Genomic DNA, 20,632 nt, shown 5'->3' with positions numbered 1-20,632 from the left:
TCAGAGGGTTTACACAAGGCTCTGTGCAAATGTCCATGTTCCCACCAATTTGTTGGGTCCACACATACTTGTCTGCATATGGGTCCATATACCAAGTGTGCATGCACCCAAAAGAAGCCAGCATCTTTGAGTTGAACAGACTTTCATACATAAATTTTTAGCCTGGACCACCACCACGTCCTATTAGCACTGCAGCACTGTGTCTGCTTCTGATTGGCTAATTCGCTCAGTTTGGGCATGAAGAAAAGAAATCACCATGCTGTCTTCATTGTTTTTCATGTTGTCACTCTGTATATGAATAAAGGTGCCTTCTACTCAGCAGTAGATAAGTTGTGCGATACATAGCCAAGATATCTGCAGTTAAAAACCATCTGCCATCTTCTCTGTTTAACATTTTTTCACCTCATCTTGTTTTCACATCATGAACTCTGGTAAGCTCTGGCAGCTGTAACCTGCACAACTAAAGGATCTTTGACTTCTAGATAAATGAGATATAACACATGAAAAGGGACCAAACCATTGTTTCATAATCACATGCTTAGCTCATCTACAAATTAAAAGATAGAATCACTATTTCAGTTGGAAATGTTTATTTAACTATGTTATGTCAAGGGAGAGTAGAAATCAGTGTCTGAACAGGGTAGAGAGGAGATGTGAGAGCTTACTGTCCAGCAAACAAATCTGTGGGCTTTATGCAAAATTTGTTGATATTACCAGGGCAACAGGGTCCGTTGTGATCCTGCGCAACAGTTAGGCCTGTCCCTGCATCCTGGTGTGAGGAGACAGAGCAAATCAAAATCCTGCACAGGTAACTAACAGAAAAGACAGAGGCAGAGGATCATCTTGGGTGGGACTAAACAAACAGGACATAGGTCCTGAAGGGGGAGGGGTGGAGATGTGTGGGTAGCCTGGGGGGAAACGGGAGAAAATGAAGAAATTGTGCAGACCCGCATGCACCTGGAACATTCCTTCACTGGTGAACAGGTGTATGGGTGTGAAAAGCTTTATGCAGTGGGGTAATTTTGATTTTTTTGTAAACATAGATGTTAGATTGAATAGCAGAAGAGGACTGTGCTGGAGGTTTATGTGGTTTTTCAGCCCTTGATCATTTGCATATGCATGTTGCCTGAGGTGGTGTTGTATCCTAAAAGTCACAAATGTACCTGATTTTCTCTCTAACTGTTCATAAATACTGTAACAAAGGACCCTGCATCTAAAGGTGTGAAGAAGCCTTGCACAGATGGAGTTAAGTGAGATAATGGTGAAATATTGTGTGTTACTTTCAGTGTGGCATGTCAGCAAGTTTGCTGCCAGAACAGCACGATCTGACGCCAACTACAGTGATCGACCAAATCTGTTCAATCCAGCAAAGAGCAGCCAACAAATTAAAAAGACAAAAAAATTAAGACTGACGCATCAGTGCTGTGTTGTCAGAACCAACACACCCCAATCCAAATGCAGCTCTGTCTCTCTATCTCTCACAGACACTGGCACGAACAGCAGGGAAAGAGATGGAGCACAGGGCTGAAATTTGTCTTGCAAATCGGCTCTATGCAAATGAGCCCTGCCCAGTGCTGTGGAAAGGCTGCAGGATGGATGGCTGAACATGCCTGAGGCAATGATGACACATTCATGGAAGACAGAGCGGGAGATCCCAGCTTTTTCCCCTTGAGCCCTTGAGATCAAAGATATGTCATGGGAATCTGAGTTATTATTTGCTGTTAGATACCTGTCACCGTTTGGACCTTTTGTCACAACTTGTATCTCCAGCTGGATTTGTTTTGACCATACACAGTACCCCCCCACCCCCCAACAAAAAAATAATAATAATAATTTTTACAGTTTCATTACAGATTCATTATTTGTTCCCTCTATTTCTATATTTAATCTGATTTCACATGAGCTTTATTCAGCAGTTAGGATTAAAGTGATTATCTTCCAACAGAGACTTTTCCTCTCCTGCAGCTCTTTGAATCCATTTTCCATAAAATCAGGGCCAAAATGTGAAACGATCTGACTGGAAACCAGGAAACTTGTTCATTAGTTCAACCTTACAGAATACAAGGAAACAATTTAAAATAAGATTAAATAACTGTGACAGCACAGACTGTTATAAAATTTGCATTCAAGAAAGATGTGGGTTTTATCATTTACAAGACTTTGATTATTAGATATGATAATAACTTATTAATTTCCAGTTCAAGTGTAACAGGGAAGAGAGGGAGAGAGTTACAAATAAACAGGATCTACAAACGTGAACAAGAGATGTAATATTGTAAAAAAAAATAAATAAATAAAAAAAAGATAAAACAGTCCTGTTGAACCCAAGAGCTGCTGTTTATAGATAAGACAAAGTCCTCTCCCTGATGCTCATACTTGCGCATCAAATGTGCCAAATTGCACAAATGATTATAATGTAATTTTACAAATACAAATATAGATTGTATATATAATAAAAATAGTAATTAAAAAGTAATACAAAAATAAAGATGGGCCCCAAAAACACCCTAATATACATAAGAGAGCTTTAGAATTGTGTTGTTGTTGTTGTGAAGCCAGTGTTGAATGACGTGCCTGTGATCCATCACTTTGTTTTTAAAATGGACAGAATAATCCAAACAGAAAAATGAGCTGTCAGCAGATTTCCTCTGTATGACTGGACAGAGGAAGACGCTGTATGATCACATCCGCTGCTGTCACACAGTGTGAGGGTGTGATACCATTTGATTGCCAGTAACACTGTGTTGTGGTCCTGCCTTCCCATAGATAAGTGCAGTGACGTGTAGAAATGGTTGTGCCTGCAATGTGTCATAGGCGAGGAATGAGAGAAAAAAATAGATCATCATTTCTTGAGGTTGTTGCTTTTTCTAGGATGCAATCGTTTATTTTACAAGTGGGCAACACAGCCTGCTGCCTTCAAGTAACATCCACCCTTTTGTCTAGTCACTAGTTTTGATGCTCTTTAAACTCATCATCAAGCACTAGCAGCAAGTAGTGGTTCTATTTGTATTCATTACCCACTACATGCATTTGATTTTGTTGCAAAAAATGAATTTATCTACAGTTTGGCGTGCTAAAAAAACCCATAGATGTGTAAACAACAGTGGTATGAGCTGATACTGACTGGGCTGTTTTGGACATAAGCCATGTGGTGAGTGGAAATCAAGGCATCACACAGGCCTGTCATCCCCCTTTCTCTGTCACTACATTTTTTCTGTTAAAACTATATCATAACAACAAACAAATGTTTCTTGGCAATGAATAATAATTTATTATTTTTTTATTTTTGTTAATAACGGCTAAAATCTTTTTTGCATAAAAATTTAATGAAGGATTTGAAGGCAGCATCATTTCTAGCAGATACTCAACTGCAGTTGATCCCGGCCTGGGGGTCATGTGTCCTCCAGTGGGTCACAAGATAAATCTGAGGATTCACAAAATGCTAAACATCAATGCTGCTCAGCATTAGATTTATTTCTCTAGCCTTTTCTTAGCCATGCTAGCGACATGACTCTATGGATCTGTCCATCCACCACTTTGGTCCAGACTGAAATCTAAAAACAACTATTGCATGCTTGGTACAAATGTGCAAATATTAGCATGCTCACTAAGACAGTGAACATTGTAGCTATCTGCATAACATCAGCGTGTTAGGACTGTCATTAGGCACATATTAGCATGCTGAAGTTAGCATTTAGCTCAACCGCAAGTTTGTGGTGTGTTAGTCTGTTGTTTCAAATTAGTTTTTTTTTCTTTTTTTTTACTTTACTGTACTTTAGGCCTTCTTAGCATATGCGTGCAAAGTTGTGTGATAACTGTGGGCAAATCTTCACATCAGAGCCACCTGCTGAATAAATTACCAGAGAGTAATGAAAGAAATCACTGATAATAAACTTTCGTTTTGCCTACAGAAAGTGGATAGGCTTTGTGGGTGTGGTCTAATGGCTATATCACACACCCCAATATGGCTATGCATACAGACAGCCTGTCCAACCGACAAACGGCGAGCTGATGGTCCAGTGGTGCAGAAGCTGAAGGAGAAGGAATGACAGGAGAGAGAAAAGAGGGTATGCACTGAGGGAGAAGTCAGTCAGTAAGAGCAGGAGGGTGAAATCTGACAGCAACAGGCTCTCCCAGTGAGAGCCGAGTGATGGAGGCTGTCTGATAACCTTATCATGGCTGCCCCACACTGTAACGGCTGGAACAGGCCAGCAGAGAGGCAGGGAGGAGCGGGCAGGCCCTCAACTTAGATAGCACCAAGAGCCGGACGAATATCCCATGTGCGGGGGCCTCTGAGAGAAAGGGAGAAAAGAAAGAAAGAGGAAAGATCATCAAAATCTTCACCACAGCACACAACAGATTGTCAGTCAGTGCCCTCTGTCCCCACCTCTTTATAAATATCCCTCCCACAAAAACACTGAGCTTTATCATATTGTCATAGACCTGTACAGAATGAATTTCTCTATTTATGCTTTTGTTTAAACTCTGGCAGTATTTACAAAGTGCTGCTGATGCTTCAATTTGCCATAAATTGAATGGGTGAACAATTACATGGCCCAAAACAAATACATGCTGCAAGAACTCCAAAGCTGTCGTATTTACTTTATATATTGTGAGCTAGCTTTACATTGAGTGACATGTACAAAAGCAGGAGAGAACTGAGCTTCAGCATGTAGTTGTTGTTGGTCAGAAAGGAGTTCATACACCTATCTCTATAAGTAATGATGTTGTTTGGGTGTACATTACATTATTTCTACATTTGACATGAAACCATCACATTTTCAAGCTAACATCCAATAAAGGAAGTTATTTTCCCCACTCTCAACAATGTCACATGAATGCACCATTCCAGCAGACTGTCACTGTGTTCTTGCAGCTCCATTTTCACACAGACAAAATTATAAAAGCATGTAATCAGAGTACCAGACTGTTCTAAATAAAAGACAAAACAAATAATAAAAAAAATCCTAATTAATACCTCAACTCAAATGAAGTTGATTCAAAAGCTGAAAATAAGATGGCTGTGGCCCCATGCTGTTAAAATCTAGTGTCAAGCCTTGTACTCCCTGAAAGACGTGTGAAAGGAAGACTAACTAGAATCAAAGTAAACACAGTGTCACATCAGGCTGTAATTGCCTATGTAACAGCATCTTTGTTTTTTCAGAGTCTTCTTTCTTCTCTGAGGGGATGACAGTCTGTTGACAGTTTCTGGGTGGGACAGGACACAAATCCTCTTTACTAAGGTCATTCTGACAACAGTGAATGTCTCCTTCTGACTATACAGATGCTTTTAGTGGCTCATAAAATACCCAATCCTACATTAAAAAAAACTCTTCTATTAACTTTTGAAAGTTCATTCATGAGCATTCAGTTACTTGTGTTGTTTAATTTTAATGGAGGCATGATTACATTGGATGACTTCCTCCACTGACTGCATTTTGCTTGGTTATACAGCGCCATCGTGTGGCCAGAAGCTGCTCAGCAGTGTACATTGAGTTTACTGTGAGTGACACATAGGTTTTCTAAAAATAGGAGAACATACAGTGGAAAAGTCGGGGCAGATAGAGAGTACAGTGAAATAGAATTTGCACAGATGTAAAGATAGGTAGACTTTTTTATTGCATGAGGGAAATTGTCATGTCATATGGAGAGCAATAAAATTAAATGAAATACCAAATATTGAAATAAGATACACAATAGGCTTACATATATTTAAAAAATAGCATTAAATAAAAAGTTTAAATATAAGATAAGATGGGATAATCCTTTATTAGTCCCACAGCGGGGACATTTACATTGTTGCAGCAGCAAACAGGGATAGGAAAAATAGAAAAAGGCATAAATAAGGGAACAATAAATAATAGTAAATAGAAAACAAGATATAAACAAGACAATATGTAAAAGTTATAAAATTATACACAATATGAACGACAAACAAGACTATTAACACAGTAACAAATTGGATTTAAATACTGATAATAGATGAAAAAACAGCGTTAAATAAGAATGAAAATATACGGCCTATACATCGAAAAACAGCATTAATTAGAAATTCGTGGAATTGTATGTGCGGGAAACTGTTTCCGCCCGGCGTTATTTTGTTGTGGGACACACGCTCGCACGGCTGTGCAGCCGCGAGCTATGAGCGTCTTAGCGAGTATTTTCGGTTTGTTATGACACAGAGAAAAGCCACTATGGCGCATTCCAAAGAGCTGAAGCTGGATTTTACTCTGAAAGAGCTGACTCTTTCCTGTGCGGCTGAAGGTGTGGATGTACCCGGGAGCTCGTCCACCGTGGAGCTGCGGGACAACAGGCTGGTGTGTGTGGAGTATCCGGGGGTGATTAGCAGTGTGCCCAGGATGCTGGAGACTCTCGGGGTGAACAAGCTGTATCCAAAGTAAGTAGACCCACAGCTGGGACCAGTGGGGGAAACTAACATTTACTTTCATTTACATACCTTAAGTACATTTATTCAAGTACTGTACTTGAGTACAAATTTGAAGTACTTGTACTCCACTACACTCCCTCTCCAGCACAATTCAGAGGGAAATATTGTACTTTCTACTGTCCTACATTTATTCGACAGCTTTACAGAATGGGTAATATAACAATATTTTAAAAGATACTACATTATTGAAAATTAAACCAGTGGTGTCCAACCTTTTGGTCTCTGACATCTTACTAAAAGCAGTGTGTAGTCGGGATCACATGGTTTCATTCCACAAGTTTCCAAATGATCCACTATCCTCCACAAATCACTGAGATTTACCAGGTGACACTGTGTATAAACATGCTCCACCTCCAGCAGCTACAACAGTAACACGTATCCTGTTAATCTGCAGACCTTTGCTCACCCTAACCGGCGGCTTGAGCTTCGTTACCGACCTCAGGACCCTTTCTGTCACTCTCTGTGTGGAAACCGCTTCTCGTCCAGCAACCTCCTCCTCCGAGTGCGGCGGCGAGTGCGAAAAAAAGACCCCAAGGATGCTGAGATCCACATGGACGTGCTTGGAGTCATTGGAACAACATATAAATTCCAAGGTTTAATCAAATGTTCTCTTGTGTGTGAAGTTTTTGAATGTTTCAGAACAACAGAATATCAATCTCAATTATGTAACCTTTAATAAAGAGACATGATTTGAGCCTCTCAGAATTTACAAGAACTGACTGATGTATCAAAATAGAAATTGAAGAGTGTGGCTGTTGTGATCACGTCTTTGCTCTTTGCAGGACTGGCAGACTTTCAGTGCCTCGCTGTGCATTCAGAGGGTGGAAAGGACATGTCTTTATACGACAAAATCATCCTCCGTAAATCAGAGAATCAAGCGTTCTTCGAGCAGCCCATGCCTTACTTTCTTCCCCCGGCCATCTTCTCACGTCTCGACAGTCCTGTGGATTATTTCTACCGGCCTGACGTCTCTCAACAGTCAGTAACAGCTCTGTGGGGTTGACATCTTTTGCAAGTTGAGCTCCTTTTGATTTTCTTGCAAATTTATGTTTTTTTTATATCTATCTTTCTATCTTCTCTGTTTACAGTCAGTTGCACCTCAACAAAAAGAACTTCATTGGTTTGAATCGTGCTCGTCGGCCCCATAACGCCATTTTTGTCAGCTTCACGGATCCCACTGTGCCGGCTGAGTGCCTCGAGGCGGCCAAGCTCAACTGGGCACGAGTCTGCCTGAAGGAGGCGGACAAAGAGGCTGAGGAAAAATTGAAAAAGGTTTGTAGGTGCTTCTGGGAGTAGAACACACCTTCTGATTGCTAACATCACTTGCTTACAACAGGAGAATTTTCACTGTCATAGGACTAGGAAGGTGATTGCTCAGCACAACATTTGTGCCTGTATATAAATTCCCCTCTGACATTTGGAATATTTTGGCTCACATAGTGCAGTGACTTCTATTCCAGTTATTTTCATCTGTCACTCTGTTCGCCAGTTTAGCCAAACCATCACGATCAACCAGTCCTCACTCCAGAAATGGCACCTCCTACAAGTTGGGAAATGATGTTATGTAATGTCAGACAGGTATGACTGAACATCCTCTCCTGAGTTTTTATCTTATCTCCAAACTTTTTTTGTGCCTAGATGTTTGAGAGCCGGCCCATCTGGTCACGGAACGCAGTCAAGGCCAACATCAACATCCACCCTGATAAACTTAAGCTGCTGCTGCCTGTCTTTGCCTACTACATGGTGAGCTGAGAGGGAATAGAAAGTGCCTGGTAAAGAGTGAGGCTGCATTTTACAGGGGGGGAAACAAATGCTGCTCAGTGCATTTTCCCTGATGTCATTCAGACAATGAAAACTGAAATGAAAGCTGTCCTGCAGTAGCTGAACATGAGATCTATTCATTTGTGAACATATGTAAAGCTTATTAAATTGCATCATTTTGTTCAGACTATGGTGTTGAATTTATAGTATATAGAAAACATAATGAATGATTCACTGAGTGCTATAAACTTCCAAAAAGCAGTATTTATTGTAGGGCTGCTCAGCTGATTGTATGTTACTCTATTCTCCTACATTTAAGTTAAACATCAGCTACTTTTGTAGGTGACAGGACCGTGGAGAAGTCTGTGGGTGAAGCTGGGCTATGACCCCCGAAAGACCACAGAGTCCAAGAAATACCAGATGCTGGACTTCAGGATCCGCTGCAGCACCAAGGATGGTGAGATCCTGAGGCAGCGGAATATGAGGAGGCTTTTTCCAAACTCTTTGTCATGGAGTTTTTTCAGAGTTACTGGTAGTAACACTAGTATTTGGTGATATTGTAGGGTTTCTTTTTGACTGCTGGTTCCTCTTTTTTCCATTTTTAGGCTATTCGCTCTCTGACATGCCAGTAAAAGCCAAGAGGAGCGCCCTTAACTATACTCTGCCTATCACATTCAACAAAGCAGGTGAGTGGGTGAATTTGTTTAGATGTAGTATGGAGGTCTGTTTCACAGCAGACAGTCACAGTAGGAAAAGCACAGGTGTTACTAATTACACTTTAACCTCACAAGAGGCCTTTAAGCTCTTAAAACTGACTCAACATGAGTGATAAAAACATGCATTTTCAACCAGATTGTTTCTCCTGAGATATGAAACCCAAAACAACTCATGGCCATGTACTGTACATGTACAATGAACAAAGCAGGTGAATTAGCTTGTACTACATCACCAGAAAGAACTGAAGGCGAGTGAGAAATAAAATCTCAGAATCCATTCTCTAAGTCTCATTTAAATAGTTTTCTCTCCTGTGTTAACGAGAAATGAACAGGTGAAAAAGGTTTTGCTAAGATCATCTTTCTACAGTGCCTTAATTTTTTTTCACCTGTGAAAACAGATTTTTGTTTTTGTAATATGTATTTTGGCCACAAGAGGCTGTCGTGCACTTCTACTCCAGTCTAGATGCTTCTAGTCCTGTTAGTGATTTTTTTTCACACTTGCCTCTCAGGGCTTCTGTGTAAATCACATACTACAGTTAAAGTAAGAAAAGTTTCTAAAAGCAGTCAGAGGTCTGTGAGTGTGTTGTTATTTCCTGTGTAACCTGGGTTTATATTGCCATGTACACACCACATTAACAATAATCCACTTCATTGCTCCATCTGGTCCTGTCCTCTAATGCTGTTCTGAACAACCTGAAAAAATGACCTTCTTGGCTCACTAAATTAAACAGCAGTTTCAAGTCCCTTATAATTTCCACCATCGTGCAGCCTTGCCAAGGTAAACTGACAGCATGTTGCTTTTTTCCCCAGGTCCCCAGGCAGCCAGTGTGATGGAACTTCCAGCTCAGGATGGTCCAAGTGCCAGTCGAGATACATTCCCAATCACACACCAGCTGAAGGTCCAGTACAGTTCATCAACAACTTTTTGATTTTTAAACACTTTTGCTCTCCATAAGCCTAAAGGTTGAAATGGCAGAAAATAATAAAGGTTGTCTCATTTGTTCTGAGAAAGTTTAAAGGTGAAGGATTGGCTGTCATCTAATGAATAGCTGATGCATAGTTTTCATTAGACAGTAACCACTGACCTCTGTGTCATCTCCACAGGAGTCATCCTACATTTTCAGAGAGGGCATGCTGCCTCCTCACAGGCAGATGTTTTACCAGCTCTGTGATTTGGATGTGGAAAGGTATATTACAGTGTTATGCATACACTTACTTTCTCACAGTGTATTGTTTTCTAGTGCTTTAGGGTAATCAGTGTTTGGGGTATAATGCAGGTATTTGTGTGTTTTCCAGTATCAAGCAGGTGATCGAGAAGAATAGCGGTAATGAACAGGTGTGTAACGAGCGGGATGGCTGGTGCATCGTCGGCACCACAGACAAGCTGAGGGACATGATCTCAGCCATGATCAAGAAGGTCATCCGAGCACAGAAACCAGGTACAGAACACCTTGTCCTGTCTGTGTTAGCATATATGAACTAATCAGTTATACTGTGAAGCACACAGTCTACTGGTCTGTTGTCTGATGTTATTTATGTCCCTCAGGATTGCCAGAAATGCCCAGGAGAAGCAGACGCAAAGGCCAGAGTTCAAAATCCTCAATGAGAGACGTGGAGGCCGAGGAAGAGGAGGAAGAGGACGGTGAGAACGAGGAAGACGACGATGACGACTTTCAGCCTTCTGAGGGAAGTGAAAATGAGATGGAGACAGAAATTCTGGATTACATGTAACATTTTGATGACATTTGTTTTGTTACTGTCATTATTTGTTTCTGATATGACTGTAAATAAAAACAATTATTTCTAGTGGTTTGTGTGAAAACTTTGTCATCATTATAATTAAGTCTTAATACAAAATGACTTACGTTTATCGTCTTTCTTCAGATCATCAAATACCATTAAATAATGACATGAGACAACATGCCATAGAAATGCTGTGTGCTGCTAACATTATAAATACTGTAAATCCTTTATTAACAGATTAGAAGCGAGACTATTTAGAAATGATTTTTCTAAGAAAGAAAGAAGAAAATAGGAAAATCATCAACATGAACACAAGGAAAAACATGCAGGATATTTGCTTAAAAATGCTACAAACTACTACTGATATAACTGCTCAGCTGTATTGAATCTCCCCGTGTTCATTCATCTACATGGTGTCTCCTTTCACTGTTATCGCTGCTGACTCACATAGAGTTCACTAAATGACTACATGATGTCTAAACATTTTCTCCAGTTGAGCTGAAGCAAAAACACACTGTAAAACAAATTGCCATCTGCTGGCTCCCTGCTCTAGTATATTAAGCCTGTTGCAAGACATCTTAGTGTTTGGTTTAACGGTGATTTGAAAGTGAAGTGAGCTGTAGATGCTCTATAAATGATTGATGATATGATTCTGATCTGATTACATTCTGAGATTTGTTTTTGAAGCAGTTTATCTTTCTGTTTTCTTCTTTAAATTTATATAAACTTACTGATGATAATAAATTATATAGGTAATAGTTTAGAAAGACAGCAAGGTCCACTTTAATGTACTAAAGCTGTCACTCATTGTAGGTTATAATGAAGGTATTTATAGTCCAGGTTTGTAGCGTTAGGAAGAAGTTTATATATAAAACAAGGATTAACTTTTGAAGTGGCTACAGCAGTGTGACTTTGCATCCAGTTGTACAGCTGTGTCAACTCAGCAGGAGTTGGCTTCCTGATACACAATTGCAAAAGTCACTTCTGAAAGGTTAGTCACATGAAAGCCCAGCACATGACTACCTAACTGTGCATCCATAGAAAATGTAAATTGATCATCAATGGCCATGATCATCCTACACAAGTTCACCCCGTCAATCAGCTCAAATGAAGTTTTTCACTTCACATGACATTTTTGGCTTTAATGTGACATTCTGTTTCAACCAAAGAAGTTTGAATGTGTTTTTAATGTCATACACTGCTAAGAATTGGTGCTGTGGAGTCAAGGTGGTTAGATATTATGTGTTATGTAACAGTGAGTTACAAAAGTAGGCCCATGGACTGCACACTGGTCAGATGCTGTTTAGGGGAGGAGTCCCCTCTATATAAGTCTGACCAACAATCAACCTGGTTCTCACAGTCTGGTCATGATGCTGAAGGTGGGGGTTTTGGTTGCTGTTGCCGTGTTTCTGGAGACGGTCTCCGGGACCTCTGTAAGTGTCACACAAAAATTATTTCTGGTGTATCAAAGAAAAAAAAATCTGTTAAGGTACTGAGTATGTAAGAAAATACAATAATGTTTGCATCCACAGACAAATTTAGCTACTACTCTTGAGCAATAAATCACTGTGATAGAATATGGTATAGGAATGAAAGTCTATATGTCTCTGTCACAATGTCTTTCTGAAGTATTAGTATTAAAACACTCTTTGAATTGCTGTAGGACATGATGGTTTGATTCAAACATGTTAATTTACTATAAAACATGCCAAATTGAAACTGAGAAATCAAACCTAAATGCAACCTGCTAAATGCCATAGGTGCAAAAAAATTACTTTCTCTCAGAATCTTTGGTGGACTTGTGCTTAATTCCTGCAGCTCGGGGTGGTGTACACAGAGGGAGGGATGGTGCAGGGCGAGAACATTCGTCTCGGCTTCCGTCGTCACATGGACATCTTCAAGGGGATTCCTTTTGCTGACATCCCTGGAAGGTTTGAGAAACCAAAGCGTCATCCTGGCTGGGATGGTGGGTAGACTGCCTGAACTTTTCACCCACTGGATTTTACATTCAGTCTGTAATGATGCCTTGTTGCTTAACAGCACAAGCAGATGTAATTTATTTTAGCAGCAAGAGCCATAACCCCAGCAACCAATTCTGTTTGGTAAACTTAGTAAATGAGCATCAGCTGCAGGTCTAGACTGAATGATGCAATGTGCCATGAAAACATATAGAATTTGTCCTGGTAATTTCCAAAAATCTCACACTGTGTGCATCTTTTGTCAGGTGTCCTGAAGGCCACTGAGTACAGAAAGAGATGCCTTCAGGTGAACCTTATCATGACTGACACCAGAGGTAGTGAGGACTGTCTCTACCTTAACATTTGGGTTCCTCATGGTCGCTCAGGTAAACACTGACACAAGCTCACAAAGTATCATCCATGATAGATCAACACTACACCAGGGTCTAACCCTCTTTGGTCTCTAGTGTCCACTGGTCTGCCAGTCATGGTCTGGATCTATGGAGGAGGCTTCCTGGCTGGTGGCTCGATGGGTGCTAACTTCTTGGACAACTATCTGTACAGTGGGCAGGAGATTGCAGACAGAGGAAATGTTATTGTGGTGACACTGGGATACCGTGTGGGAACTCTGGGCTTCCTGAGCACTGGAGACTCTAGTTTGCCTGGTAGATGCATGTTTATTCTTTCTCAACAGTGACAGAATTGTACAAACCTGGTAGATGTTGACATCAACAATTTTGTAAATTGTTCCATCCTCTTGTCAGGAAATTATGGTCTGTGGGACCAGCACACCGCCATCGCCTGGGTGCACAGGAACATCCGCTCCTTTGGAGGAGACCCTGACAACATTACCATCTTTGGAGAGTCTGCAGGTGGAGCTAGTGTTAGCTTCCAGGTGAGTGTTTTTTTCTGGACATTAAGCTCATTGTGTGCATTGAGTCTTATATAAGAATTCACTCAAACATCTTTTTTTTCTGTCTGCCACAGACACTCACTCCCCACAACAGAGGGCTGATCAAGAGGGCCATCTCCCAGAGTGGTGTTGCCCTTTGCCCCTGGGGTGTTATCAAGAACCCCCGCAGGATCGCTGAGGAGGTACATCACAGTTTCTCTGACATGTTTTACTTCTCGTATGGAACTTTTAATCCACTTTTTTGCAACAGACATAGCCATTTAAACATAGATATATATCTTCAGAGCTAGGGAGCAATTAAAGAATATTTTAAACCCTCTCCCCAGGTTGCTCTGAAGGTCAACTGCCCCACTGATGACAAAATGGCCGCCTGTTTGAAGATGACTGATCCTGTGCTGCTAACGATGGCTGGCACTCTCAGTCTGTCCAGCTCACCCGATAGTAAGGACTGCACTCCACACAGCCCAGTTTACATTTTCATTTTAGACACAGTGTCAGTGCTTATGCCTTGATTAGCAACTAAACCAAAAGTACCACTGGCGGTGTATTACATTTGTTAAACAGCCAGATGCAAGAAAAGAAGATACCACACAGATGGGCAAAAGCATGAATGACTGTAGATCCAACAAATGGCAAATTACATTAAGTGTCTGATTGTATATCTGCCTCCATTAGACCCTCTGGTAAATAACCTCGTCCTGTCTGCTGTGATTGATGGCGACTTCCTGCCTGATGAGCCTACCAACCTGTTCCACAATGCTGCTGACATCGACTACATTGCTGGAGTCAATGACATGGATGGACACATCTTCACTGGTTTAGATATTCCCTCAATCAACGCCCCCCTGGTGGACACGCCTATGTGAGTTCAAGCCATTTGATCAGTGTGAAAATTCTCAATGGATCTACCCAGAGCATATTTTTATGAAGAACTGTGGAGATATAAAACATTTTTGGTAACAGGGAGCTGTTTTATTAGAGATAACTTTTAAACCTTCTCTTCCCGAATGCAGTGAGGATATGAAGAGGCTTCTGGCTTCATACACTAAGGACAAAGGCAAGGCTGGTTTGGACAACGCTTACTCCACATACACCTCAAGCTGGGAATCAAATCCCAGCAAGGAGACTGTCAAGAGAACCATTGTGGACATTGGAACAGACTACATCTTCCTGGTTCCCACACAGGCTGCCCTCTACCTTCATGCTGCCAATGCTACGTGAGAACAGGATCCTAGATTGAGATTTGGGATTTGGGATTTTCTGAGATTTAATAATTCAGCTATTAGAGTGCTAGGTCTTTTCTTTCTTTCTGTATCTCTCTTTTCGGTGTTGTCATTGTCACATCTCCATGTTTTTCTTGTCTCACCAAAGAACTGCCAGGACCTACTCCTACCTCTTCTCTCAACCCAACCGTATGGGTGGCATTGGCAGACCCTATCCCAGCTGGATGGGAGCCGACCACGCTGATGACCTGCAGTACGTGTTTGGAAAGCCTTTCACCACACCACTGGCATACTGGCCTCGCCACCGTGACGTCTCTCGCTACATGATCGCCTATTGGACCAACTTCGCCAAAACTGGGTATAATTCTGCAGAAAGCATTGCTGAAATGAAACAAACTGAATTATAGATTGAAATAGAAAAGTAGAACTCAGCTCACTTGCTTTGTTTTCTGCTTATGTCCACAGAGATCCCAACAAAGGAGACCTGAGTGTGCCTGCCACTTGGCCCAAATTCACCAACACAGGACATCAGTTCCTGGAGATCAATTCTAAGATGGACAAGAGCTATGCGAGACAGAAGATGAGAATGCGTTATGTGCATTTCTGGGCCAGCATCCTGCCTAGCCTTCCCCAAAACATTTATGAATAAAGACCTTGTGCAATCACCTGTGCATCTGTAATGTCAGCCTACAGATCTTAAGTACTATATCAGTATTGGTTCATGAAAAATAAATTGATGATGAACACAAATTAAAAAGTTTTTTGGTTTTATTTAAGAATGTGTTGTGCCTCTTCAGATTTACAAGATACCTGAATAATGCTAAACAAATTCACTTTTCATGTAAGGCACCTTTTGTTTGAATTGTGTGATTAGACGCTACCACTATCATAATATAATACATTGGTGTGGATCTTATTTAATGTACAAGACATTATCAGTGGCACTGAAGTGTGTGTTAACCTCATAATGCCAAATAAATAAAACACATCAAAACAGATGGTTATATATATATATATATACACATATATATATTTATTAGCTTGACAATCAGACTGCACTGCCATTTTGTTACCAGTCCATTATGCGTTAGCTAGCACAGAGTTAGCCTAATTAAATAATTATTTCAAATTAGTTGAAGGTTAAGGCAGTTTGCTTATTTAATACATGCAAATGTGTGTTGGCTAGCTACCTAGTATTCAGGAGTATCATCCTGAATGTGTTCAGTTTTATGTATTCAGAAAGCTGTTGGTTAATATTTTTTTCTTGGCTTTTCTGAAGCAACAAATTATATATTTGTCCTACAGTGTTGTCTTGAGGAGTGTCGGTGTGGATTTGGCCTCTCTCTATCTCTAGTATGAACAGAATACTAAAGTTTAAATACATTTATTTAAAACAACAGCAGCACTTGAGGTGTGGAGTTATTTTGGAGGTTTTATCTTATCTCAAACCATGTGCTCTTTGCTAATCTGAGAATTAGTCCACCTGTTTCTGTAAATCAACAGCGCCATGGCTTCACCACCAACCATCTCTCTTAAACTAATGTGTCTTAGATGTTTGTATACCCTCACTGTATGCTCTGTGTTTGCCATACATTACAATGCTATTTTAGGAAAGGAGGATGAAACAAGTGTTTGTATCATTTTTACTCCTCTTAGCAGAAAACAATGTTCTTACTGCAATAGACGTTTGCTGTATTGTGACATCTAATATTGGGTGTTTGATCTTTGAGTTTCTTGAGTTTAGTTGTGTAGAAAAGTAATTTCTAGGAGACAAAATGCAAAATTGCCCCCAAAATGTGTAAATAAATAGACTGCTAATCCCTTATCATTCCACATGTGTTTTGTGACACATACAACATGGCATACCTCTATTCACTTGACTTTTACCTCAGTTTGCACCATGCGTTTTTCCATCAGAGGTCAGAGGTTTAGATGTCAAATCATGGTCAGTGGGGGACCACAGGGTCCTCGTAAGGGTGTTGAGGTTGTATAACATGAGTAAACAGCTATATTTGCCATTAATTCTCTTGCAGGGGGGCTCTTGTGTATATAAGCACCTGGAGAGGTTCTCATTGGTTTCTGGACAGCCATGGAGAAACTGAAGATTTTGTTGGCTGTTGTCCTGTCCCTGGGAACAGCCTCAGCAGCCTCTGTAAGTCATTAAGAATTTTAACTGATTAGAATTTGCAAATGTGAATTAAAAAGCACATGTTAAGATGTTTAAGGGTAACAAAAATAAAATATATGTCACAGCTAAAATGGTGTTTACCTTCACTTGTAATGACTTTATGTCACTGAAAATCATTAGATGGAAATTTAACTCTTGCTGCTCAAACACACATATACAGTTTAATGAAATTTCTCAAAAGATCATTGTGTGGACAGTGACCATTTGCAAATTGAGAGTTTACTCTCAGAGTACTGTACTGTAGGACGGTTGAAGGATAGGTTCACAGTCTGTCTAGCCCTAACCCATCCATATAAAATATAAACCTGCTACACTGTTATCTCAATACCTCTTTTAAATGTCATAATTTACTGTGCTATTTATCTTTAACAGCAGGCACCACTGTTCTATGCTGTAACTGAAGGTAAAAGCTCTCTTTTTGACTGTGTCTCTAGCTGGGTGTGGTGCAGACAGAAGGTGGCAGCGTTCGGGGACAAAATATCCCCCTCGGTCTTTTCCGCTCTGTGGATGTTTTCAAAGGAATTCCCTTTGCTGCCAAACCTGGAACCTTCGAGAAACCCAAACCTCACCCTGGCTGGGACGGTGTGTTCAAAGCACAGATCTCACCAAACAGATCTGTCGTTTAAACTGCAAAATCACCCCTTCAACTCTAAGAAAGAAATTAACAGTATTATTTTTTTCTCCAGGTGTACTAAAGGCAACAAAGTTTGCCAATAGATGTCTCCAGATCAGCATGCTCCAGACTTCGACTTTTGGTAGTGAAGACTGCCTCTACCTCAACATCTGGGTTCCTCATGGCCGCCATGGTAGCCTACCATGTTTTTCTATATTAACATTGGCACAGTAGAGGGAGGGTGCATGTAAAATAAAGTAATTAAAAAATGTCTCTCTTGTTCTCCCCAAGTGTCATCAAACCTGCCAGTGATGATTTGGTTTTACGGAGGGGGCTTCATGGTCGGTGGCTCTATGGGGCCAAATTTTCTGAACAACTATCTGTACAGTGGTCAGGAAATTGCAGACAGGGGCAATGTTATTGTGGTGTCAGTGGGATACCGTGTGGGAACACTGGGTTTCCTCAGCACAGGAGACTCTACCTTACCTGGTAGGTACCATTAATGTAAGTTGTGTGTTACTTTCTATTTAGTTACTGGAATAAAATGCAGTCGTAGTTAAAACCAGTCTTGATGCCTGAGTATCAGGGTGCCTTTGACTCTAAATTTGTCACCTTGACAGGGAACTATGGTCTGTGGGACCAGCATGCTGCCATCGCCTGGGTGCACAGGAACATCCGTTCATTTGGAGGAGACCCTGAGAACATCACCCTCTTTGGAGAGTCTGCAGGTGGCGCTAGTGTTAGCTTCCAGGTGAGAGACTTTAGAAAAAAAGACACTGTACCACTGTCTAATAAAGGATCAAGATTTGTGAGCAATTAAAGGCTTTCTTGATCTGAACCTTTTATTTTTTATTTAGAGGTAATACATTAACAAGAGTCATTTAGGGGTTATCAGGTTGAAGAAAATCCATTTGGCTGTATATCATCCTCTTAAATAATAGCTGTTAAATAAATATTTTTTTAGTATTAGTTAGAGCTTATAAACCCTCTAAATAGAGTATTTCTCATAAAACTTGTCTGCACAAAAACAAATATGCCTTTTACAGTCATAAGTGGCAAGTTTAAGGGCTGAAATTTCTTATTTAAGCTATGAAAATTAGCAAATACACATAACTACAAATAATGATTTTAATACTGTATTCATGTATGTATTCCTACACAGACCCTTACCCCCCACAACAAAGGGCTGTTCAAGAGAGCCATCTCCCAGAGTGGTGTTGCGTTCTGCCCCTGGGCTTTCAGCAGGAACCCACGCAAGGTCGCAGAGGAGGTATGTCACTGTCAGATATGATGGACATGGACTGAGCTGTCATAGAAGAAGTTCTAATTTTAGATTTTTGGATTGGAGCTTGAAGTAGCCCTAAAGTCAAATGGTAAGTAAGCATATAAAATATCTTACTAGCCTACCTAAAACTGGACTTGATCACATGCCATGTGCACAGGTTGCTGTGAAGGTCGGCTGCCCCACCGATGACAGGATGGTGGCCTGTCTGAAATCAACTGATGCTGGGACTCTCACCATGGCTTCTCCCCGCATCCAACAAGGCTCCCCAGACTGTGAGCATTATATCAATATTCCCAAATACACAGCATACACAGATTGGCCACTTTATTGTTGATTACATTTTTTGTTGTGCATTACCAACAAGAAATAACAAATAAAAAAGGACTATACCATAAGATACCACTTCAGCATATTGTTTCAATCCTTCTCAGATCCTGGTGTGAAAAACCTGCTCCTGTCTCCTGTTGTTGATGGAGACTTCCTCCCTGATCAGCCTGAGAACTTGTTCCACAACACTGCTGACATAGACTACCTCGTAGGAGTTAATGACAGTGACGGACACCTCTTCACTTCACAGGATATTCCTTCCCTTGGTAACAAGAATGAAGAGACTCCTGTGTAAGGTTTGATTTGTCTTCAGAGAAGGGAGGAATTTTTTATTTGTAGCTTTGAAATTTACATGATGAAAGCAAGGGATGTGAAAGCCTTTCACTAACAGAGCTCTCTACCTTATTTTCTCTGCAGAGAAGATGTAAAGCGGCTCCTTGCTGCTTATACCAAGGAGAAGGGGCAAGCTGGTTTGGAGATTGCCTTTGCTGAATATTCATCCAACTGGGGAGTCAACACCCAGTCAGGACACCATAAAGAAAACTGCTGTGGACATTGGGACAGATTACATCTTCCTAGTTCCCATTCAGGCTGCCATTTACCTGCATGCTGCTAACGCCAGGTGAGGCTAACTGCTTGATTCTCTTGCCTAAAAACATCTTTAAGTTGATGCAGTACTGTTAAAATGATGATGGTCTTTAACAGGTCTGGCCGTACCTACTCCTACCTGCTGTCTGAGCCTAGTTTAATGGCTGGACCAGGCAAACCCTTCCATGACTGGGTGGGATCTGACCATCGCTGATGATCTGCAGTTTGTGTTTGGCAAACCCTTCACCACACCGAAGGCTTATGGAGACAGACACAGAGACCTGTCTGGCTATATGATCGCATACTGGACTAACTTCGCCAGAACTGGGTAAAACACTGTGCATGCATGTACAACATTGCAAAAAAATATTTTAATAGCTTAAGGATGATCTTACAAAACGTTACAAGTATTTCTCCCTCTACTTATTTTCACAGAAATCCCAACAAAGGAAACCTGAAGGTGCCTGTGGTCTGGCCTGAATTTACCAGCACTGGACAACAGTTCCTGGACATCAACGCTAAGATGAACGAGAGCTCCGTTGGACAGGAAATGAGGCTACGTTTTCTTCACCTTTGGCTCAACACCCTTCCCAGCCTTCCATCGATTCAGTGATGCATTTTTAGTTTGATTAAGACACCAATTATACTAATGAAAGAGTATGTACAATAAACTGTATGACTGTAGAAACACTGTCTGTGGCTTTTTATATGGACCTGACTATCTTCCAGAGGTGGTAGTCATCAGCATTGGATGCTTAATAAAAAACAGTCAGCAAAAAGAAGACCTTTTAAATATATTGTGGCCATCAGCCCTCAATATGACATCACAAAAATACTTTCTAAGTAAGATGTAGTAAGACAAGTCAAAC

The 20,632-nt window shown here is 40.7% G+C and overlaps 3 protein-coding genes across 3 annotated transcripts; all 3 read left to right on the top strand.

The window, feature by feature from the left end:
• Positions 1-6,082: 6,082 nt before the first annotated feature.
• gtf3c5 (general transcription factor IIIC, polypeptide 5) lies at positions 6,083-10,734 on the top strand. Its single transcript, XM_018693105.2, is given in 12 exon segments — positions 6,083-6,372; positions 6,375-6,397; positions 6,843-7,041; positions 7,231-7,426; positions 7,537-7,720; positions 8,087-8,191; positions 8,552-8,666; positions 8,815-8,895; positions 9,736-9,824; positions 10,030-10,112; positions 10,222-10,364; positions 10,472-10,734. Coding segments are annotated over 12 exon segments (1,602 nt in total). The 5' UTR covers positions 6,083-6,173; the 3' UTR covers positions 10,657-10,734.
• A 1,228-nt stretch (positions 10,735-11,962) lies between these two features.
• Positions 11,963-15,519, top strand: cel.2 (carboxyl ester lipase, tandem duplicate 2). Its single transcript, XM_018693102.2, has 11 exons — positions 11,963-12,101; positions 12,487-12,634; positions 12,893-13,012; positions 13,094-13,291; positions 13,391-13,521; positions 13,614-13,721; positions 13,866-13,980; positions 14,215-14,401; positions 14,553-14,756; positions 14,911-15,120; positions 15,228-15,519. Exons 1-11 carry the CDS (start codon positions 12,036-12,038, stop codon positions 15,409-15,411), a joined length of 1,671 nt encoding a protein of 556 aa, XP_018548618.1. The 5' UTR covers positions 11,963-12,035; the 3' UTR covers positions 15,412-15,519.
• Positions 15,520-16,753: 1,234 nt separating this feature from the next.
• LOC108894421 (bile salt-activated lipase-like) lies at positions 16,754-20,530 on the top strand. Its single transcript, XM_018693084.2, is given in 13 exon segments — positions 16,754-16,914; positions 17,385-17,532; positions 17,637-17,756; positions 17,855-18,052; positions 18,184-18,314; positions 18,726-18,833; positions 19,006-19,120; positions 19,280-19,466; positions 19,593-19,686; positions 19,688-19,797; positions 19,881-19,971; positions 19,973-20,091; positions 20,199-20,530. Coding segments are annotated over 13 exon segments (1,662 nt in total). The 5' UTR covers positions 16,754-16,851; the 3' UTR covers positions 20,377-20,530.
• The last annotated feature ends 102 nt before the right edge of the window (positions 20,531-20,632 follow it).

The sequence above is a fragment of the Lates calcarifer genome, linkage group LG9, assembly GCF_001640805.2.
Source record: "Lates calcarifer isolate ASB-BC8 linkage group LG9, TLL_Latcal_v3, whole genome shotgun sequence".
Lineage (NCBI taxonomy): Eukaryota > Metazoa > Chordata > Actinopteri > Centropomidae > Lates > Lates calcarifer.
This window is presented reverse-complemented; position numbering and strand designations above follow the sequence as displayed.

Bases quoted from the DNA above. Each gene is read 5' to 3' on its own strand.
- cel.2 (XM_018693102.2), top strand. From the start codon at position 12,036: ATGATGCTGAAGGTGGGGGTTTTGGTTGCTGTTGCCGTGTTTCTGGAG. The intron at 13,522-13,613 runs GTGAGTGTTTTT...TGTCTGCCACAG, and splicing joins GAGCTAGTGTTAGCTTCCAG to ACACTCACTCCCCACAACAG. The intron at 13,722-13,865 runs GTACATCACAGT...CCCTCTCCCCAG, and splicing joins CCCGCAGGATCGCTGAGGAG to GTTGCTCTGAAGGTCAACTG.